The 23,975-nt window shown below is 44.7% G+C and overlaps 1 protein-coding gene across 4 annotated transcripts; it reads left to right on the forward strand.

Annotated features, from left to right (window-relative positions):
- The first annotated feature begins 3,129 nt into the window (after nt 1-3,129).
- Nucleotides 3,130-23,739, forward strand: LOC125543945 (protein kinase family protein / protein phosphatase 2C (PP2C) family protein). 4 transcript variants are annotated; one of them, XM_087547021.1, is made up of 12 exons: nt 3,130-3,373; nt 3,510-3,627; nt 5,441-5,607; nt 6,877-6,944; nt 7,073-7,296; nt 8,231-8,282; nt 9,160-9,694; nt 9,770-9,839; nt 10,580-10,715; nt 10,879-10,983; nt 22,455-22,550; nt 23,282-23,739. In XM_087547021.1, exons 1-12 carry the CDS (start codon nt 3,250-3,252, stop codon nt 23,474-23,476), a joined length of 1,890 nt encoding a protein of 629 aa, XP_087403147.1. In that variant the 5' UTR covers nt 3,130-3,249; the 3' UTR covers nt 23,477-23,739. The 4 variants fall into 4 exon arrangements, with proteins under 4 accessions (XP_087403147.1, XP_048563412.1, XP_048563414.1 ...); XM_048707455.2 differs by having other exon boundaries at nt 3,132-3,373; nt 10,580-10,799; XM_048707457.2 differs by lacking the exon at nt 3,510-3,627 and having other exon boundaries at nt 3,215-3,373; nt 10,580-10,799.
- Nucleotides 23,740-23,975: the final 236 nt, after the last annotated feature.

The raw sequence follows: 23,975 nt of genomic DNA on the forward strand, positions 1-23,975 counted from the left end.
ACCATCTATTACCTTTTGGAGAGTGGTGTCTCCTAGATTGGTTAGGTGTCACTTGGGAGCCTTCAACAAGATTGTGGAGTTGAACCAAGGAGTTTGTAAGGGCAAGGAGATCGCGTACTTCGTGAAGATATACCCAAGTGAGGCAAGTCCTTCGTGGGCGATGCCCATGGTGGGATAGACAAGGTTACTTCTTTGTGGACCTTTCGTGGGTGGAACCCTCTGTGGACTTGCGTAACCGTTACCCTTCGTGGGTTGAAGTCTTCACCAACGTGGACGTACAATAGCACCACCTATCGGAACCACGCCAAAATCTCCGTGTCTTCATTGCGTTTGCACACTCTAATCCCATCCCTTAACTTTCTTGCAAATTGCATGCTTTACTCTTTCCGCTGCTCATACTCTTGTCATGCTTGCTTGAAATGTATTGTGAATGCTTAAACTTGTGCTAAAACTCCACCTCAACTTAAAGAACTTAAAAACTGCTACTTTTGCTTGTTGAGGGTTTAATCACCCCCCTCTAGACACCTCCTCTCGGTCCTTTCAGTGGGCTAGTGGGCTGTGTAGAAGACCATGGGCTGAGAAGAGAGGGAAGATGGCAGCCTGACAACATATTTTGGAACACCGAAATCATCCGACGTTTATCCGGCTATAGTGCCGCTATAGGTTTAACGGTTCGGGCATCAAACGACCTCCGAATGCGACGAGATTTGCCAGGTGGTCTACCTACAATATAATAAGACCACACGCCAACTTTCAACCCATTCCGATAACGTTTTATTCCCACTTACAAAATAATGTTTCTGGAGATGTCGCAGACGCGTGCGAGCGTGGTTAGTCTGGAAACAATCAACGAAGAGGACGAGGAGAACCGGCAACTACGAACGTATGTAAGTTTTGAAAAGAATGATGACACGGAGTGCCGTTGCAATGCGAATGATGCGACAATGAATGCAACAAACAATTGAAACACACGACAACAACGAAAATAAATGGAAGGCAACTGGAGCATCGGTCTCGAGGCGTCACAAAGAGGACTCGCACGGGAGAGGGTGTCTCGAAGTTCCAGCTATCTGCAACATGCGGGTTACATTCATTTTGTGTTTGTCCAGCGACTGCGTGAACCATTTCTTTTGAGAAACACCTGTAACTCTATTCATACTCATAACAATTACAGATATAATGATTTGGATCTAAGATCCAAGAAAACAATCACGCCTCATACAAAGTAAATCCTATGACTAAGAAACAATGAAATCTCTTGAAAACACCTTCTTGGCATCAATCTATGCTCGAAGAAATACTCCAAGGACTTCAGTAAAGAGGAGTTGGTTTTCCCGAAAGCCCAAAAATAAGGCCATAAAAATAGGAGTGGGCATTTTGGCTCCGGGCTCAGAAGAGCCTGGAAGTGAAAAGTAAATTTGGCAAAAAAAGTAAAAGAAAAAAGTTTTTTTAGGTGATGTTCGTGCAAAAATTCAGCGCATTTGAACATCTGACAAACTCTCAGAAAAAAAGTTACAAACTGAGGTATGTGAAGTTTACTATTTTGCACTGTTCAGACCCATTTTTGCTGAGAGCTACTCAGATGTCTGAATAAGCTAAAATTGGCACGGACATCACACACTCAATCATCTTTCATCACAATCTTCTTTTGAATTTTTTGACATTTTTAATACTTTTTTGAATTTACTGTTTCACGTAATGTAGATGAGCCGAATTGGATATTCAATAATAAAATATGCAGAGCGTTTACTATTCACGTAGTGAACAAGCGCTGCAGGGCGTTTTTCTGGGAAGGATCAGAAGCGATCCACGGAGGGAAGTGCTTAGTGGCATGGCAAAGAGTGTGCGGGCCCAAGGAGCTAGGTGGACTCGGGTTGCTAGATTTAAACCGTCAAGGCCCGGCCTTAAGATTGCGTTGGAAGTAGCTTAGGCGTACTAATTCAAGCCGATCGTGGCATGGACTCCCGATGGCAAAGGATCCACAAGTACAGGCGACCTTTGACAGTCTGGTCCACTGGAAACTTAGGGACAAAAATAAGATGTTGTTTTGGAAAGACAGATGGATGGGAGGTGTGACAGCCACGGAGATAGCTCCGAACATCTGGGGTAAGGTTCGCACGCAAATAGTGAACAAGCGGACAGTGCACGATCGACTGCTCATCCACCGCTGGACCTCAAATATCACAGGAGAGTTATCCACGGAGGAGCTTGTGCAATTTATCAGGCTTTGGGAGATCGCAATTGTTGCACAGCTTAATCCCAATGAGCAAGATGAGGTGGTTTGGCCATGGAATGCCAAGCAAGTATACACTTCGGCCCCCGCCTACCAAATGCTCTTCAAAGGTGCGATCAAGGTGACCTATGCGAGGTGGCTATGGAAATGCTGGGCACCCCTCACTTGCAAGATCTTCATGTGGCTCACTATTCAACATAGAATATGGACATCCGATCAGAGGCTTCGTCATGGGTTGCAGGATAACCCCTCGCCATGTTACCTATGTGGCCAGGAGGAGGATAACGTTCATCATCTGCTGGTCCAGTGCGTTACTCGCGTCAAGTGTGGCATAAGATTCTATCCAGCACGAGGACTGATCCCGCCCTAACACCAGTGGTGAACGACAATTTGGAGTTATGGCGGGGCAATAACCGAAAACGACTTGACAAGGAAAACCGCAAAGCTTTTGATAGTATGGTGATGCTTGTGTGCTGGCACTTATGGAAGCAAATGAATGATCGGGTTTTCCGCTCGGTGGCCATACCAATGTTGGTTACAGATCTTGTTAATAAGATTCTAGATGAACTTCGCACTTGGGCGATAGCGGGAGGACGTGGAGTTGAAATCATTTTGTGAGGAGTTAATGTAGCGTGTGGAGTTGGAGTTTTGCGCGGCCTCAGTCGGCATGTGGCTGTTGGCTGTGTACAAAATATTCTTGTACATTATTTTTTCTCTTCTACTTTTTCTGTTCCGAATTACTTGTCGCAGGTATGGATATATCTAAAACTAAAACGGAGAGAGTATAAGCTAAGTTACGCAATTTGCGTATCTCAAAATAATAATAATAAAATATGCGTTTAGGAATGCTTTTGGAGATGCTGTTGGAAACAAGCAAGTCAACAGATCCAGTCACAGTCGAACCGTTGGCCTTTCCGTCGCAACGCCGTCTTCCCTTCCCCACCCACACCAGTCGAGATTCAATTAACTCATCTCCCAGGCGACACAGCGCCGACGAGGAGGTCGAGGCGGCGCCGATGGGTCTGCTGGAGGTGCCGCCGGAGGATACCAACCGTTGCGTGCGCGGATGCTGCCGTAGCGACGCCATCCCGCTCCACCTCCCCGCCGCGTCCTTCTCCCTTCTCTCCCCCATCGCCCGAGGTAACCCCCGCCCCATCCTTCTTTCTCCTCCCCCCCTCCTCCCCCGCCCATTGTTTTGATTTGTGAGGAATGGTGTGTGGCGACGGGGGGAGGGGAAATGGTACGACGATGTGGCGTCACATGAGGCGCCGTGCAGGGTCGGAGAGCACGGTGTACGAGGTGCGATTGGGGGGCGAGCGTGCGGCGGCGAAGAAGCCCGTGTTGTCCACTTCCGACGACCTCGATAAGTTCCATTACCAGCTCCAGCTTCTATGGTCGGTAGTCTCTCTTTCACTACTCCAGCGCGCATGCGTTATTGTCTAACAAATTCCCCATATTTCCAATGGCTGCAAGGGAAGCCATTGCTCAAAATTGATGCGCATTTGCTAGCTTGCAAGAGACGTCTGATTGGGAATTATGGAGAGGATGAGCTAGTGTGCTTGTGCTGCCATCTAGTTGTAGGAGCTAAAAGCTTGGCATAGAAAATTGAACCCAAGTTGTGCGTTCATTAGAGCTCTGCTCACACGACTGGAATAACATTGCAGCATGTTATTCTCATAACGAATAATAAGTTCTATATTGTAGAAAGCATGCAATATTATGTATGGTTCCAAACTGTAATGAAAGGCGTGTTTTGTTAGTGGTTGTTGCCAAGATTTTGGTACGGGGATAGTAGGTACTCTCGTTTTTTGTTGGCAATGTCGTATCGTAGGATCACCGATGTCATGAAATTTGTATATTTAAAGATAATTATTTTATAAATTACAAAAATAATTTATGGAGGACAAATTATTTTAACGGCTCTTTAATTGTATTGTTCTTAGACCATGATGTGTATTAAACATTTAATATTGACATAATACACCTCATGGTCCAAGAACAATCTGATTATTTTTTATAGTGGTCTAAGAATAATATTAAATGCTTAATACACCTCATGGTTAATACCTGATATGTTTCACGATTCTAACGGCGCTTTGATCTCTAGCACGATATGATAGTGGTAGCATCAGATTATGATACATGGCGTGATTCATATCTTTTCTCTCACATAGTATCTTAATATCGTTCAATACTATGTGTCGGGGGATTGATTCTGAGCCATGGGAAATCCTCCAAAAACCCTGGTTCAAGATCTGGGGGCCTGGCTTTGTGTCTATGAGGCTATGAGCTAGGCATGGCGAGGACACAGAGAGTTACCCAGGTTCGGGCCACCTTGCGGTGTAATAACCTACTCCTGCTTGGTTGTATTTGCTTGTGGACTGTGCTCCTGGAGCTACAAGATGAGCCGGAGCTCGAGAGTGCTAGCAATGGCGCTAGGGTTTTGGCAGGAGGCGATGAGCCGATCCCTTGCTATGGTGGCCACACTGCCCCTTAAATAGATGCCTTGGGCCTCTTCCTCGAAAATATGAGAGGGAAAGGGCTACGACAGGGCGGCATTTGAAAGGGGACAGGCGCCGGTGCTTCTCCTGACGAAAGGTGGTCTTTGCCTGCAAAAGGTGCTATCCATGACGCGCCAGGGGCTCCACGATGACCTCCGTCCTGCCGCTCCACCATCTTGGTCTTCTATCAACAAAGGAGAAACCCTTGGGACTTGCTTTGGGGGCAGGTTGGCACAGCTGCTCCCTTAGCACCAAAGGGGAAACTGTCCTGGCCGCGCAGGCTGGCGCCTGCGTTATCAACGTCACCCACGTGACAGGCGGCACCCGCTCTGCAGGCTTCCTCGGGAGGCCTCAAGAGAGGGCGCCTCGCAAGGCCGCCTGTAGTGGTGGTGGAATCGGTGAAGTCCTTCGCGAGAGGGAGCCCCTCGCGAGACTGCTGGCTCGTGGCGCCCGTTGGTGGGCCGCCCTATAACTTGGGCCAAGCGGCCTTTCCTGGGCCGTAGCCAGGTGGCCCGTGGTACCCTGGTTCCCACTGGGCCGACACTATGATCTACATCGTGATAATATGAACTCTGGTTACTGCTGCATTCAACTTTTGGTCAGAAATGATTCTTATATCCTGAAGAAGCTGCTAACATCTTTTAGGATTACTATTAGCTGCTCTCTAATTTCTTGGATTAATTTGTGGATTTCAATTTTTATGCAGTGAGCTGGATCATCCAGGGTTGGCGAAACTCATTGCAGCACATGCACGTCCTCCAAATTACTTGATGTTCTTCGAATATTTTGAGCCTCCAAACTTAGCAGACAAGATACATGTTGAGGAGTGGAGCCCTTCTATCCAGCAAGTGGTCACGATTGCCAGCTATCTAGGTCCCAGTTTGTTACAGTTATAGTTTTCCTTGAGTTTGTGTTTAACATATATTACTACCTCCGTTTCAGTTTACAAGTCCTACGCGTATACCTAGGTCGCTAATTTTATTACCCTAATATAAACTATATAACACAAAAATTACACCGTTTGGAAATAGAACATCTGAAGTTTATATTGGTATATTTTTTGTAATACATGACTTGTATTAGGTTAGTCAAATTGACGACCTAGAGGTACGCGCACGCCCTGTAAACTGAGAGAGAGGTAGTACCTCCGTCCCAAAAATCTTGTCTTAGATTTGTCTAGATACGGATGTATCTAACACTAAAATGTGTCTAGATATATCCGTATCTAGACAAATCTAAGACAAGTAATTTGGGACGGAGGGAGTATTATGTTTTCAGCTGTTAGAATAAAGTGTATATCTTGGTTTGAGTTTTATGCAGAACCAGTTTTTTAGAAGCTTGCGTTACCTGCAATTATACTTTTTGTACATAGCTGTAAACGATCACATGTATCTGTTTTCTTGAATATATTTTCTACACGTTTTTTATACATATCTCTTTTCTTGACTCGGGGGTATTTTTAGCAGTTTCATCTGTTAATTCTTATCCAAGGGTGAATACAAAGCCTTTCAGTCCCAAACAAGTTGGGGGTATGCTAGAGTTGAAACCCATAAGATATCGAAACCAAGTCGTGGTTCTGGCACGTGGATAGCTAACTTCTACGCACCCCTGTCCATGACCAAATCTTTGTTGATATTCCAGTCCTTCAGATCTCACCATATCCCAGGGTGAATAAACGACAAAAACTGTTGGTAGCATTTAAGTCCAAATAAGAGAACCTTGTACTTTCACTTGCACTTCTTTTTGACCCTGGTACTTTAGGAAGATTTTTACACATCACTGTGCACACTGTACAACTTTTTTTATGTACTAAGTTGTTCTGTTATGTTGCTTCAATAACAAGGCAAGTTCATGTAGTACCAAAGTTAAGCAAGAACAGATTCGTTGTAATTTTAAATAGACTTAAACAGAAAATAATGTTCTCACCATATAAAATACAAAGACAATGACTAGATCGACTAAGCAGTGAGGTTAATTATAGGAAGCACCGATGTTTATCTATTTCAGAAATAGTAATGCATGGCTTAATTTTCTTTATTCTTTCTAGGTAACATTATGCTGGATCTAATCAGTGTTGGATGTCAGCTCTTGCAAAACACTTGAATTACCAATTTGACATTGCTTTACACTGTACTGTTACAGCAAAGACTCTCCAATACCTACAAATTCTTGGGATAGTGCACAGAGATATAAAACCAGCAAATATTTTGGTATGTCCTTGCATTTTTCTTGTATCTTTGTGTCAGACAGTTGTCAGACTGTTGAATTACATTCTTTGAGCACATAAGGATTTTCTTATCTTTTTTTAATGCATTGATTTTTCTATAATTCTGTACAGCTAGATAAAGACCTCCTTCCACATCTAGCTGATTTTGGCTTGGCTATGTACCAGAAGGATATTAAAAGTGTTTCAGCTGAGAACTGGAAATCATCTGGCAAGCCTACCGGTGGTTTCTATAAAAAGAATATGGTTGGGACACTAATTTACATGGCACCAGAAATTTTGAGAAAGGATTTACATACAGAAAAATCAGATGTTTACAGCTTTGCAATATCAATAAAGTAAGACATTTTTCTTATGGAATTAATTTAAACCGGCCCTATCCAATTGTTCCTGTCATATAATTACAGTCCATACTACATTGCCTGAAAAAAATATGAAATCTTTGTATCTATATCCTGTTGACCGAATGCTTCAACTGGTGTCGCTTCTATGACTGCTCGTTTTATCCACAATTTGACATCTCAGAAGATTTTAGATTAGTGCAGGTACCATATCTATATTGGAGGGAGTGCCATATCCCACATAAATCCATGTTGCATATTGTACTTGACGTCATATATCGTGTCAAACACATGTTGGATAATGACGTTAGTGTGGCACTTCTGTGGCATGTCATTAGTGCTGCATTCACACTGTGTTCAGGGGAATAACTATTACTGAAAAATTATGTTATTTCGAGTACCGCGTTCTCTTTTCTTTGTCAAAGCACATTGACTTTATATTCATTTTTTGTTTGGATATTAAAGTGATGTTATACACATGTCTAATTGAGGTTTCTTGGGTTATATATGTGTATGCCCATTAATTTCGAGGGAAAGTAGGTGAATAACATGAAAACAAAACTAAATCACAGTAACAATTAGTGACATTGCAAAAACCATCGGTTTCAAAATCACGTTGCAAAAGATCAATTATGATGAAGCAATATTTTTGTGTCTCCTGGTGTTCTCATCTCTTGGTGCCCTAATGAGATTTATTTGGAGCCAATTTTTTTTACTAAATCTCCCATCTCTAAGGGGCTATTCTCATACTCCCCTACCTATTTTCTCCTCTTCCCCTTTTATTTTTCCATAACCACCGGGCCAGGTTTGCCATAGGAATTTGTTGTCATGTTTTAGGCAGATAGTTCATGCTCCATAACAGAAGATATTTATAATTTTGTATTTTTAGATGTTACTCCCTGATTTCCCTTTTAATTTTATCATTTTACAGCGAGCTTCTTACTGGTGTTGTGCCTTACACTGATCTGCGAGCAGAAGCACAGGTTCATTTTTGTTGCTTGTTCAATAGCTCCAGTGTTGTGGCTCATTTCATAAACAGCCATACTATGGACTATTTGTGTTTTGTATGATTGCTTTGGTATTCTATCAAATTAGTTTTTTTGTTTTTGTTTTAATGATTTCTTCCTAATCTAACATTTAAAAGGCCAGCCAGTATAGAACTCTTAAATGGAGTAATCACATGGTAGATCCCTAAACTTGTGGTTTGGTCAAGTAAGTCCATAAACATGTAAATTGCACATTTTCACCCAACAGCTTGTTTATGTGGTTCGTCACAGTTCTGAAGCTTGCGGCCTGGCTAGTTTTGCTTGACTGGCAGGTTGATCCCATTTGGCATGGAGTTCACGTGCATTGCACATGCATCAGGCGAAGATCAATTAGTTCCATCCATCTTGAAAATCGAACTCTGGTGAAGATCCCATTCGGCGTGGAGTTCACGTGCATTGCACATGCATCAGCCGAAGATCAATTAATTCCATCCATCTTGAAAATTGAACTCTGGTGAAGCTGACTTCTCCATTAGTCACCCTTCCCTTCGACACGAAAACTAAGTATTAGCTAGCTTTTCCCACAACCCGCTTTGATTTGATCCAGGACTGGGCAAGTTCAGCATGCAATATACACAAAGGTTAGGTAGGCTTGGCTGCTTTTTAATCTGCGGTGAACAACTGAAAGAAGTTGCTGGGTGAAAATGCATTGATGGGCTCAGATATGTGATATAAAATGCACATATCCATATGGAGCTACTTGACCACATCATGCTAGTCTCTAGACCCACATCATAATTATAGTTACCTATGGCTAGCTAAGCTGAGCATTTTATGTTCTCTGCAAATAACAGCTCGCTCTATCTTTCTTTAGGCACACACCATTCTTGAAATGACTTACACTGAACAGCAACTTACATCAGCTGTTGTTTCTCAAGGATTGCGCCCTGCTCTGGCCCTTCCAGAGTCTGGCTCTCCACCAAGTCTCTTGTCACTTATTCAGTGCAGCTGGGATTCTGATCCTGAACGAAGACCATCATTTGGAGATATAATTGAAGAGTTAAATGTAATACAGAAGCATTTAGTTACATATTCTTGCCCTCTATCATCTGGTTCAGTGAACTTGAGTCGAAACAGGAAGGCAGAAGTACACCATTATCAAGAAGCATTAAACTGGTTTAACCAAGGGGAACTGTTAACAAAGAAAGCAAACAAATTAGACTACGCAGTGAATCCTTGGTCTAGTTCATTTGATCAGTCCTCTGTCTCTGTGTATCGTCCAACTTTGAGCTGGGGATCTTTTGCAACATGTGGACGAAGAGAAACAATGGAAGATACTCATTTTATGCTTACCTGCATGTCTAAAGAAAAAGACGTGCATTCCTTTGGCATTTTTGATGGACACAGAGGTTCAGTGTTTCTTAAGTCTACGTTTTGATTTTTACCAGGTTTGCATTAGCATACATTACACAATATTCTTACAGGTGCGGCAGCTGCTGAGTTTTCTGTCCGAGCAGTTCCTGGATTTCTCAAGCAATTTGGACACACTGCCAGGTTCGGGTTGAATACAAACTATCTATTTTTTTCCCGAGAGAGTGCATATTTCAACCCCCAACTCTTGCCCTAGTCTAATTTAAAACCTCTAACTCCAATACCGCGTCTACATTACAGCCCCCAACTCTTAAAACCAACCAGGATTCAACCCTCCCCTCCCCATTGACCATCCAGCCAGCAAACCACATCAGCAAAAAATTAAAATTTCCAGAAAAAACCGGTAAAAATAAAAGCACCCAGGGAAAATGGGAAAAATCTATAAATAAAAAAACTGGAAAAAACAAAAAAATTGTAAAATAAAAATAAAAAGTAAGAACCCATTTTTTGCAGAATTTTCTGCCCAAATTTAGTCAAAAAAAATTTTTCCCAGAAAAAAATTCTATTAAATGAAGAAAACAATACTAAGCATCTTGAAAAGGTTGTGATTTTTTTTGATTTTACAGATTTTTCAGAATACAGCCCTGATTTTTTTTTTATTTTCCAGTTTTTTAAACTTCTTTCCTGGATTTTTTTTGGAAATTTTGAACTTTTTTTGCTAACTGGATGGTCAAGGGGTCAAAACCGGTCAACAGGGAGGGGAGGGTTGAATCCTGGCCGGTTTTAAGATTTCGGGGTTGTAATGTAGACGATATTGGAGTTGGGGGTTGTAAATTAGACTAGGGCAAGTGTCGGGGGTTTAAATATGCACTTCTCTCTTTTTTTTCTGTTCTTAATTTTCATGGATTTGTTGTTCTGTGTAGCCCGATTGATGCCCTTGCAGAAGCATTTGTAAGGAGTGACACAGCATTTAGAGAAGAGTTAATTGCTCACCGGAAGTCAAAAAGGATAATCCAGAAAGACTGGCATCCTGGTTGCACGGCAGTGACAGCATTGATAGTGAGAAACAAACTTTTTGTAGCAAATGCTGGTGATTGCCGAGCAATTCTCAGCCGTGCTGGCAAACCATTTCCTGTGACTAGGGTTGGCATCAATTCTCTTTTCTTTTCTCACAGTACAAATTAGTATATAATGCAATTTCCTTTTTATTTTGTTTTGATAGGATCATGTTGCTAGTTGCCCCAAGGAAAGAGAGCGTGTTATAAAGGAAGGGGCTGAAGTCAGATGGCAAATAGATACATGGCGAGTTGGTGCAGCTGCTCTTCAGGTGCTCACTTTGTTTTGCTTTTTCTCACACATGTACCGACTTGAGCACACTGAACTGATCAACCTTTTGCATTTAGCAACAAATATCTTACTGTTTCTTAAAAAAAACATCATGTTTCTGTGGTATGTACTACATTGCAGAAACACCTATTAAAACACATCTAAAGTTAATTTCCACTTTGGAGGTATACTTAAGTGTTCTGTGAGATCCGACATATAACATGATTAAGGAAAGGAACAAATCTTAATCTAATGCATGTTGAGTTCTAACTAACACGGCATCTGCAGCTACAGGGTTAATTTTTTTGTCGAGATTCAAGATTATAGCTATCATGTCATATCCGTACATCCCAATAGGAGGCCACCAAGGGGCAAGGCAATAGTTACTTAATTACTATTGTCTCTATGATTTGATTGATTAGTTCCTTTTCTTAGGTTTAATTTTAGCCATCCCTATAAAATAGATTGCATTCATATCTTATCATGAAGCAGAGACTAAATAAATCAATTTCCCTCTAAAGAAAAAACCTATCTCCCAGTTTTTTTCCTGCCTGCCTTTGGCATGTGGCTTCCATCGAGCCCTTCGCCTCTTCGGGCCAGGGTCCACCTCGAGCAGGCCTAGCGCCATTAGCACACAATGACTGGTTTAGGTCTTCAGGAAAACTAATCCAGTACTCTGTTTGGTTAAGAAGGGTGGTGAGGATTATCCGCATCGATACGTGGGAGCCACATAGGATTAAAGGGAAGGTTTTGAAAGTTTGAGGTTTGTTTTAGACTATTTTGAAGGTTAAGAACGCGGAGTGTACTGGGGTCTGGGGGTACCCACCCAGAAACTAGAAATTTTGAAAAGCATATTCAAATATGTTTTTAATTTATGCACTGGAAATCAAGGAGCCCCAGTTTATGGCAAATGAATAGATATATTGCGAGATTAGTAACTTAATCTAGCTCCCACATAAGTTGAGATTAAGCTTTTTTGTTTGTCAATTAATTTGAAGGAAACGTTCAATGGTAAACGGTCAATGTATGATAGCCCCACCTATTTCTGTTTATACTTTATTTATGTTGTAAATAGCCTCTTGGACTGTTTAGCACTTCAAAGTCAGATAATTACATACATATTCATACAGTAAGAAATCCCAGCAATCTGTCCGTGGCAGCAGCAAAACTGGGAAGATTGACTATATATGCTTGCTGAATGCTTCACACTAGATGTCCTGTGCTATAATTTGTGATGAAGCACATAAATATCTACTTCAAAACGGTCCTATCGAATGTTTAAGACCCAGTTATATAAATACACCTTTACTTCGCTTATAAAACCTTTGAATCCAATTTGACATAACAGATGAGCTACCTTACCTTGCAAACTTCTTCCTACAAAAGCTTTTCCAGCTGTAACTTAGGTGTAGTTCAAAGTAAAGCATGCTCCTATTGGAAATGTATGCAGTTTCTCTTACATTTTCTCATCTTCTATTTCCAGTAGTTATGCATCACCTAGATCTTCACATTCAACATGGAAAGTATGTTTGAAGATTTCTTTACGGATGCAGAACTCGCCTGATGTAGATTATTCTACTCTATTTATTTATTTTTTGAGAAAATGCAAAAGCCTTGCATCTTGATGCATATTGATAGAAAGAAGAGTTTGTGCAAGCACTAAGAAGGGCAACACCGGGTGAATTACAACATGACACCTGTAATCACTAGACACCGCCCTCGCCGGGAGCAAAGCCACCAGACCCCTCGCCCCGCTGTCACCCATTGATGGCTTCCATCTTGATCGTGTCAAATAGATGAGCTAAGCTGAGTTGACCGTCGTCAAAGATGATTGCGCTGCGATGCTCCCAGATGCACCAAGTGACCAAGATTATGGAAGGAGAAAGAATAGGAGGTTAGGAGTGTTGGAATAACAACTTGATCATATTATCATGAGGCAAAAGCCATCATATATACATGTACAGAGGAGGCCAAAGGGCAGAACGCATGTACAGAGGAGGCCAAAGGCCAGAATGCAAAAGGCCAAAGGCCATCATAAATATAACTGTAACACCCCCCCCCCCCCCCCCCCCCCTCAAACTCATGGTGGATCCACAAGACTTAGTTTGGAGCTGGGCCTTCGTGAAGAAGTCCGCTAGCTGTAACTCAGAGGGCACATACTGAAGAGCAATAACATGATCCTGCATAGCAGCGCGCACATAAGAAGCATCAACACCGATATGCTTGGTAAGCTCATGCTTCACGGGGTCTCGTGCAATACTGATAGCACCTGTACTGTCGGACAAGAGGGTGGTAGGTGTAGTAACAGAAACACCAAAATCCTCCAGTAACCATCGTAATCAAGTCACCTCCGTCGTCAGAAGAGCCATAGCTCTCAACTCGGCCTCTGCGCTCGAACAGGAAACTGCAGTCCGTTTCTTCGTCTTCCAGGCAATAAGAGAACCACCAAGAAAGACACAATGAGCAGAAAGTGAACGGCGATCCGAAGGATCACTAGCCCACGCACTAGCCCACGTAGCATCCGAATAGGCCTGGAGCTGTAACGAACTGGAACGGGGAAAAAGACGATGAGAGATCGTGCCACGAAGATATCGTAGAACACGAAGGTGTCTATAATGAACTGAAGTGGGAGCGGAAACAAACTGACTCAGAATATATGGACAAAATAGGAGATATCCGGACGAGTGACAACAAGATAGACAAGACTCCCAACAAGATGACGATAATGCGTCGGATCAGACAAGAGCTCACCATCAGAAGAGCGGAGGTTAACATTGAGCTCCATAGGAGTCTCAACAGTGCGTTCATCACTAAGAGCCGCACAAACAAGATCTTGGAGATACTTTTCTTGGGAAATAAAAAAGCCATCAGAGGTGGAGGAAACCTCAGTCCCAAGAAAGTAACGAAGAGGACCAAGATCAACATGTTAGAATAAATCCGAGACGTGCCGTCGATCATTTGAGGACCAAGCAATCACACGAGCACGACATTGAGATTTGTTAACGAGGTTCACGATATGGCTACATCCCCGGGGCCTGACTATGGGCGCTCCGCCCCATGACACCGCTACAATACCGCAACCGGTCGCCTTGGACGCCGGCACATGCCGCCGGCTTCTCCTACGTTCCTGTGTATGTTGGCATAGGTTACATCGTGTGTCTACCTCGCTATATATGAGAGGCTTAGGATACAAGTGTCCTACTAGGACACTGACTCCATATCCTATCTAAACACAATACAACTACAAGTCTAACTGTAACCTACCTTGTACACTATATTCGACACAATTCTAACAAACTCCACCTTGGTGAATATTCTCCACCACCTTGAATTCGTCAATGCGTCAAACTTTCATGTACATTGGACTTGAGCTTATCCCATGAGTACGGCTGCTACTCCAAAGACTCCATATGACTCCACCTGCAACTTGTAGTCCCTTCTTTTCTTGATCACAGTCAATGCTCGAGCAAAATTAAGTTCCTCTTTACTCTAGTCTGTGCTCCTAACTTCCAGAGTATCCGTCCAACGCCATCACACACTGATCACTGACCTGCGTGAAAGTGAACAACTCACATATTGGGTGTCACACATAAGAGTTACCTGAACTCAACATCACTTCTCTTCCTTGACCGTCTGTCTGAAACTTGAAGGAATTTCACCATTGCTTGTAGTCATCTCGAGCCAAATTCGCAGTTGTCTCACCACATGTATGACCACCAGAGCCCTGGCCCGTCTCCATGCCGTGCATACCGCATGCCTCACCGCTATTACCGCGTCAAGCCTCCGCTGTCCTGGTCGAGTCTCAAGGGTCGCGAACCCACATGACTCAACCCCACTGCAGAATGCCACCGATCATCGCTGATCGATGACGAGTTTCACACTTCCGTTAGACCACTAGGCTCCAGTCCGAACTACGTGCCTCTTGCTTTTTTCCCGCCTGAATAGGCTTCGATTCTCTAGATCTTTTACACCGTAGCCCCTCAATCCAGCTCCACCTTCAACATGACTCCATGGTAGATGATCAGTCCACCCTTGCGCTCTGTCGACTTCAAGCTCTCATGTGCGCACCGTCTTGAATCAACCCCGCGCCATAGTCTTGTCGAAGCCGCACAAACCCTCGGGCCCGCGCCACGTGTTTCCATGCCCAGAAGACGGTCACCATCAGCTTCACGCTCCTATGTCGTTGTCGCGATCCCACCACCGTCTTCTGTACCAACGAACTTGCGTCGATCCATCAGACTGTCTAGTCCGGCCCAAGCTCCCAAATCATTCTGTGAATTTCCATCCATCACATGATAATTCCATCTTAACTGACATGACTTCCCGCAACGTCTTCAAGCATCCCTATTGTGCCAACAAAATTTTCCACCTTTGTCTGCCATAACCCAAGGTTTTCAATTCCTTGAACTTCACCTCAAACATGGTACCCGTTGGCGCCCTGGTTCTTCGTACGACTGACCCTGCGAAAAAATTAACTGAGCTTTCCTCACGTGATGTCCAAGTACATCGAGTACACTAGTAGTTGCATATTCAAAAGAATCTTGTTGGTCTTCACGTCATTACTGGCTCAATGCCCGATGCTTGCTTTGCTTTGTCTTCGTCCTTGCCTTTCCAATGGATGCGTATCAATCAATGGATTTCATCTGCTGATTTTATCTGACTGCCTCGTGCCTTTGTCTCTCTTATCGGCTGCTATCGCTGCTACCTGCGTGTAGGTCTCCGTTTAACAGAGACGAGAACACGACTCCTGGGACTCGGTCCCTTTTGTTTCCAAAACAAATCTCGTGACTCACACATCTGGCCTCCAGCGTATTCAGCTAAAAGCATCCCGTCCATGGCCCGCACAGCGTACCAAGTGCACAGCTCCACAGGGTCGCGTGCCTCACGCGCAACTGCCTGACCACCCAGATCGAATCGATCTGCCCCAGCCGTTGATTGCACAATCACTATTGCCGCCACATACACGCTCCCCATCGTAGCTATCAGGTCTCGCTGAAAGAATGCGCCGATGCTTATGCCTTTTATTGCAATTCCAGAAAAGAACGCTAACCTGTAGGATCGGCCCTTGTCCGCACAAGTTGCTCTACGACTATGTCTTCCATACAAACAATGTTGATCCACGCCGAGTGCTTTTCCTCCTCTAATCAACAATCCATGATCTTCAAATAACCTTAGCTCTGATACCACTTGTCAGAATAAATCCGAGACATACCGTCGATCATCCGAGGAACCAACAATCAGACGAGCACGACACCGAGATTTGTTAACGTGGTTCACCGATATGGCTACATCCCCAGGGCCTGACTATGGGCGCTCCTTCCCATGACACCGCTACAATACCGCACCCGGTCGCCCTAGATGCCGGCACATGCTGCCGGCTTCCCCTGCGTTCCTGTGCTATTATGTTGGCATAGGTTACATCGTGTGTCTACCCCGCTATATATGAGAGGCCTAGGATACAAGTGTCCTACTAGGACACGACTCCATATCCTATCTAAACACAATACAACTACAAGTCCAACTGTAACCTACCTTGTACACTATATTCGACACAATTCTAACACATCATAAGAAACTGCTCACTGAGACGGGCCTTGACGAAGGCAATGTACTCAGAATCGTCGCAATGATCATGTCATCAACATATAGAAGAATAAGAGTGCGACCACGAGCATAAAGGTGGACAAACTACGCTGGATCATGAGCACTGGGCGAAAAACCGGCTGCAGTGACCACAGAGGCAAAACGCTTAAACCAATCGCGGGGGGCTTGCTTAAGGCCATAGAAAGAGCGACGAAGACAACAAACATGCCATCAGGAACTAAATACCCAGGTGGTGGCTGCATATAAACTTCCTCACACAACTCACCATTAAGAAAGGCATTCTTACCATCAAGCTGAGACACGGATCTGTGGCGATTAGAGGCCACGACGAGAAGTGTGCGGACAGTGGTCATGTGGCCAACATGAGCAAAAGTCTCATCGTAATCATGACCATGCTCCTGTTGAAAGCCACGGGCCACAAGACCCACTTACAAGAGATGGGATGAACACGGGGAGGAAGAGAAACCAGATCCCACGTCCCAGTGCGTTCAAGGGCAGCAATCTCCTCTGCCATCGCAAACTGTCATTTAGGATGAACAACAACATCTTGATAAGAAATCGGCTCAAGAATAGTCGAAAGACCATAGCGAGAAGGAGAATATCGGTTAGGGGGCGGACAAGGCCGAGAACGAAGACCATAAGTCAACTGAGAGGAGGAAGACGACACACCAGAAGTAGATGACACATCAGTAGACTCATCCACAACACGTGGACGACGAGTATAATGGAAAGGAACGGAGGGAAGAGGTGGAATCACCGGAGGTGGAGACAGGGAATGTATCGGCGATGAAGGTGGAGAAGGGGAAGGTATCGGTGATGGAGGTGGAGAGTCATGCGATGAGGGAGAAGAAACTGTAAGAGAGAACTACGTCGGATCTGCAACAGTGGGACGAGGAGTAGGAATACTGGGCATGGATGGAGATGTATCCGGAAACATAAGAAAAGAGTTGTCCTTCATGGAAAAGGCCGAGGAGGATGGACGCGGGTAGAAGGGACGAGACTCATCAAAGGTTGTATCCCGAGAAATACGTGACCGACAGGATCCCAACACCGATAGCCCTTTTGCTCATCACTGTATCGGAGAAAAACACACTCAACAAACCGAGCGGTCAGTTTGGTGCGTTCACGAGGGGCAAGCAAAACATAACAAACGCAACCAAACAAGCGAAGCGCTGAATAATCAACAGAACGACCAGAAAGACGCTCGAGATGAATACTGCCCCGTAGAGCAGTAGAAGTGAGGTGGGATCATCATTGCACGCGCTGTCTCAAGGTGACGATGCTTGCGCTCAGCCACACCATTCTGAGCATGAGCACCAGGGCAAGAGAACTGAGTAAGAGTGCCCTGCTCAGCAAGGAATCCTCGTTGCGGAATCCTCGCAACGCATGGGAGATATACTCACCAGCTGAATCTGCGCGAAAAACACAAATAGGAGTGGAAAACTAGGTACGGACCATGGCAACATATTTTTTGTATATATGATGAGAGCACGACCTCGGACGCGCTGCTAATTTGGCCCGATCTTTCACGATGCAACAACCACGACTAAATTTCACTGATAAAAGTTTTCAATTACGCGAGCGATACATGCAACCTGAAACTGTGGTAACAACAACTGACTAGCAATACCTCGGCAAACAAGGCACCTCTCGTCGACGTCACCAACACGCAATCCGTCGTCGCCGACGGACCTCAAGCCAATAGCTAGCAAACTCTCGATCATGAGAATCCTCTCGCCAAAGTGTAATTTTCTTGATAGAAAATCTCATAATAATAAACAAGATGAACGCCCAAAGGGCCGCTTCATAGTCTGTCTAAACTCTAAAGAAAATAGCCTCATCCTAAAAGTCTTGATAGCAAATATATATATAACCTAGGTACAAACCGACTTAGACGAGTTCGGCCAAACCAAGGCACGCAGGCCATACTAGTTGATTGGAAAACGGTTGGTGTACAATCCCTTGCGTGACTTGCGCAACCGATCTCCTTGCCATATCCATTGTAATTTGCTACTTTGTTTTCCTTTTCCAAACGAACATAGACGGCCGATCTGGAAACATATCTCCACGTACGTGCAGGCTCCTTCTCTTCCTATTTTCTAGCACATGCACTGGAGTTTTTATATCCGATGAAACCCAACTAACAAATCTGTTGCATACATGGCCTTTCCTTTTTATTCTCCATGTTCTCCACGTCCTATTATTTCTCCAAACACATGCATGATATTCCTTTTTGAATCCATTATTAGAAAACAAACAATTCCTTCCCGACGTTGTGCGTGCATGCACTTGTATGGACTCGTCTAATCTAGCAATTTTCTCACAATTAACATGCGGTCCTTTGTATTATTGGCAAAAAACCTGGACCACATAATATACGCTAGTTCCCATCTATTCCCTTGCTAAGATATATCATCTTCTCCATAATTTTGTCGTCCTTGTCTCGGTTAACTAACTTTCTGACATTCGTCTCGTCGACCCGCACTGTCTTCGCCTCATCCATAATATCCTCCGTTTGCACCCCTTTGTCGACGACTACCGCAGTCGCCTGCAACTCTTTGTCATTGACCGGCTTATTCATCATGACTTGTGTACTAGCCATGTTTGCGGTAGGGTATGCCGCATCAATATAGATAAGACCTCACTACGAGAAGACATGAAATAGATCCAAGTGTATCGAGAAAAATCATCTATGAAGATAATATAGTAGCGATAACCCCCTTTCGAAGCGAAGGGAGCCGGACCCCAAACATCAGAGTGAACGAGATCAAAAGGGTCTCGGACACTGACTCACTGTGAGGATAATGTTGTGTTTGTGTCGAATATTGTGTACGAGTTGGGTTACGTTTGGACTTGGTGTTGTTGTGTGGGTAGGATACGTGTAGTGTCGGAGTCGGACACGTTGTACCCTTGGCCTCTTATATATGAGGAGGCACCCCATGTTGTAACCCATGATGACTAGATAGCGATAGGCTCGCAAGGGGGTGCTGGTGGCTTGTGCTGGCACCCGGGTGGCTGGTGTTGCGGTATCTCGGGGAGGAGCGCCCGTAGTCATTGCCCTGAGGAGTAGGCGAGTTCGCCGAACCTCGTTAACAAATCTCGATGTCGTCATTGTGCTGTGATTGCTTGTTCCTCGGTGGATCGACCGCGTACCTCGGATTTATTCTAACAGATAAGGTAGCTGAATCTGCTTACCAAGCCTACAACCCAGACAATCCAACGAAGCATTACCGGAGATAGACTCCAGAACACCGTGGTGAACCAAAGACGAGAAATGAGAACCACATAAATGGCCAAGATGATGATGCCACTGCTGAAAAGAGCCGGTAGATGCATCAACAGGGGTTGCGATACTGGCGGCAGTGGCAGCGGAGGGAAGACGAAGCCAGTCAAGCTCCCAGAGGCCATCGGAGCATCGAGGCCCAGCACTAAGCAGAGCGCCCGTGCGATGATCCTGAACAGAACACGAACCAAAGTCGAGAATGACCCTACAACTGGAGTCAACAATCTGACCACCACATATGAGCTGCATGGTAAGTCAAGGAACATGAGCGACAGAGGGAACATGAAATGTAGAAGTGCTAAGAGTGCCTCGACTAGCTACAGGGCGGGGAGTGCCATCAGCCATAAGAACACGAAAAGGAGACTCAATAGGTCAAATGGAGGTCAAAGTGGAAGAATCATAAGTCATATGAAAAGACGCTCCAGTATCAAGAATCCATGGGGATGTACCTGAATGGGTAGAAGGTGGTTTCTCAGTGCCAGAAGAGTCAGTCACAGAAACTGCAGCATCTGTCGGCGAAGAATCCCAAGCAGCAAGCAGGCATCACAACTGCACATCACGCGCAGACAGGGACACGGTGGAAGAGGTCGAGATAGAAACACCTGCCGACGATGAGCAATCGCCACCATCTGTGGAAGCCGCATGTAGAGTCGACTGAAAGTAGTGAGTCGACGTAGAGCCACATGTGGAAGCCACTGGGGGAGTCGACGTAGAGCGTTCACTGCCGCGTGGGGAAGCCGCGAGAGAAGTCGACGTAGAGCGGTCAAAGCCGCGCGCGGAAGCCGCGAGAGGAGTCGACGTAGAGCGGTCACTGCCACGCGCGGAAGCCGTGAGAGGAGTCGGCGTAGAGCAGACACCACCACCGCGGGCAGAAGCCGTGAGAAGAGTCGACGAATAGCGCCCAACACAGCCTGCTGAGGACGCCATAGGGGACAATGTCACAGACGGATGAGCACTAAGCACCGATATGTGTGAGACGGGGTCAATGTAGGGAACACCGTTGATAGACATTGCGCTCGTTTTTGTAAGCAACTAACCAAGCCGAAATCCGCCGCCAGAGAGTAGGACAACAGTCGAACGAGCTGAGCTGAGTGGTCCACAGGAGCTGAGCTAAGCCGAGGCGGTTCACAGGAGCTGGGCCGAGCCGACCACAGGAGCTGAGCCGGTTCAAAACAGATCAACTGCTAACCGTCGATTGAAGAAGACAATAGCGCACATCCACTACAGTAGTGGACGCCTGCGTCGATGGGGCCGGCGGCGGATGTGCAAAAGGCCCGCGGCAAGCTGCCGGCGGCGATGAAAAACGGGCGGAGCAGGAGTCGGCGGCCACGGCAGGGGGCGGTAGACACCGGGAGGAGCAGAGGAACAGCTGGCGGATGGCGGCGGGAAATCAGCAGCCGGCACTGGGATTTGGCGGACGCAGGAGAAGTCGGTGGCGTCAAGCCCAGAGAAAGCGCATGCGGCGGCTGGGCTAGAATGCCAGATGCAGGCGCCTACGACAGCGCGCGGCGTTGGGGAGGAAGGCGTGGCTGCTGGTGGAGGCGCAGCCTGATCTGAAGGACTTGCTGCAGCCCGATCTGATCTGAACGGGAACCAGGATGGATGGGGGCAGCAGCAGCGATGGAGCCCATGGGGATCAGAACGGCGGCCTTCACCTGGAGCACATCGGAGCACATCATGTAGTGGCTAGGCCTGCAGCATGCGGGTGGGAGGAACAGCGACGGCAACCGGCAGCGTCAGCGCGAGATTTGATTGGAAAAGAAAACCTAAAGCTCTAATACCATGTTGGAATAGCAACTTGATTATATTATCAGGAGGCAAAAGCCATCATATATACACAAAGGAGGCCAAAGGCCACCATAAATATAACTCTAACAAGAAGATGGGCCATTGTCTCTGACTGGTCACAGACCCCAACATGCGAGCTGCTCGGTGGTCCAGCAACGGTGCTGGCAAGCAAGCCAAACGAATAACTTGACTCGAGGGGGATGTGATGCCCTGAAATCGAAATGGGGAAATTTGGGGATGAATTGCCAGGGTTCATGGGGTTTGGGGGTAGGTAGATTGGCATAGAGGAATAAGGAGATGCGCTAAAGCTACTTGGTCTAATTTAGCATCTCATTTCTTCTCATTCATGGCAGGATCGGCAATATCAATACAGGTAATTAATCAGCTGATGGTGAGTTCCTGGTTTGTCCTAGCTATTATGTATGGAGTGCTTCCTAATGAACGCACATTGGCTCTCAACCTAAGTCACCAGCCTTGGCGACAACCTGCTGGCCAGCGTCTTCGCCACCAACTTGGCGAAGATGTAGATGAGGCTGATGAGGCGGTAGTCCCTAGGAGCCGAGGCATCTGATCTCTTTGGCAGAAAGATTAGCAGGGCCTGATTCAGTCCCTGGAACCCACGCCCAGACATATTTGTTTATTTTGGAAATCCTCTACAGATTTATCAGTGCGATTAATTGCGTCAAAATCATTTCTTATCCTATTTATGCTGATAAGATGATGCTTCAGAACTGTTCTTGTAGAAAAAATTACAGAAAAAAATGTAGTTTATAAAAAGTAATGTCTCTTCTTGACAGGTTACAAGGTCAATTGGTGATGACGATCTCAAGCCAGCAGTGACAGCATTGCCTGAGATAACTGAAACTGATTTAACAGCTGATGACGAGTTCCTGGTTTGTCCCATTAGCTTTACCTGTGTTGCTGTTTTCAGTTTATCTTTTTGTAATACATTAAGCTCTATACATGTACTACACAATTATATCATGTGCTTATTAGTTCATTGATGTTTATTTCTTCATTATATCAGCTTGAAGTACTTACTTCGGTATGGTGTTTCTTTCATGCGCTAGTTACCAATGCTTAGCAATATATAATTGTACATTGCAACCTATGAATTGGGTGTTTATACTAGGCACTCAAGTAAATTAAAATACAAAAGCTTCTCTTGTTGTCTTTTTTCCTGAATGAAGAAGACCCGTGACAAGTAAATTATAGGCGTAAATTTAATACCGGTGTGAAATGAAGGCAAAACTTTGTGGCAAAGTATTTACAGAAAGATTCTTTAGTGATAGCTGGGTAAGAAGGAACAGTATAAACAGTGAAGGCAAAATTTAGTGGTTAATCCATCATATCGATGATATTCATATGTTCGGGGAAATATCATGGATCTGACGATTTAAAAGATCATGGATATGATGATCAAATATGTAAATTGTTCTGTTCCTGAGTTGCATAAAGAAAATGTTGCATGCATTAGTAATAAGGTCTTTTAAAATTAATTCTATACTCGTGAACCTTGGTGAGAAATATCTAGTGTCGGTGCTAACAAGTTGCAATGAATGCAGTGGACTGTAGCATCAAGAATTCATCGGTGGCAACTTGATTTGATTTTGATGTGCTGTAGGTCATGGCTAGTGACGGACTCTGGGATGTGGTAGGCAACGAGGATGTCCTTTCCATCATCAAGGGCACTGTGAAAGAGCCTGGAATGTGCTCCAAGAGGCTGGCTACCGAGGCCTCAGCGCGGGGCAGCAAAGACAACATCACTGTTATCGTTGTCTTCCTTCGCCCTGTCTCCACAGCAGAACGAATATACTAGCCACCTCCATTCTACCAAGTACAGTAGATTATATGACCAATACACACATTCATATACGCGTACAAAGTACTCATGCTGTACTGGACTAGAAGGGACAAATGATGTTCAGACTGCGCATTTGTCTTCTTCCAAGTATTTTGCAGTTCCATTGTATTAGCATTTGTTTGTATACCACGCATACAAGCTAGGGCCTGTATGGAATACATGATACAAAACACTGGAATTGGAAGGCATATCTTGAAATCTGAGCAGGAATTGTATAACATAGTTGTTTGGATGCTCCACGGGAGTGTGGATTTTACAGGAAATGATTCCTTAGGAAAAATAAAGATGCATGCTGCATCGGACTTCTCAAAACAAGTAAAAACATGAGGTTTGAGCAAATGTTTAAAATTCCTATGAATTTCAACACCATTTTCATGCACAGATGCAACAAGCAGTAGAACAAAAAGTCCAAACTAAGAAGGTTGTGCAATCCACGTATACTTCAACATCTCCA

The sequence above is a fragment of the Triticum urartu genome, chromosome 3A (assembly GCF_056163025.1).
Source record: "Triticum urartu cultivar PI428250 chromosome 3A, HENAU_Tu73, whole genome shotgun sequence".
Classification (NCBI taxonomy): Eukaryota; Viridiplantae; Streptophyta; class Magnoliopsida; order Poales; family Poaceae; genus Triticum; species Triticum urartu.

Excerpts from the sequence above, each read along its gene's own strand:
- LOC125543945 (XM_048707455.2), top strand. The coding sequence starts at position 3,250 with ATGGGTCTGCTGGAGGTGCCGCCGGAGGATACCAACCGTTGCGTGCGC. Across the intron at positions 3,628-5,440 it reads TACCAGCTCCAGCTTCTATG|TGAGCTGGATCATCCAGGGT; the intron begins GTCGGTAGTCTC and ends ATTTTTATGCAG. Across the intron at positions 9,695-9,769 it reads CATTTTTGATGGACACAGAG|GTGCGGCAGCTGCTGAGTTT; the intron begins GTTCAGTGTTTC and ends ATATTCTTACAG.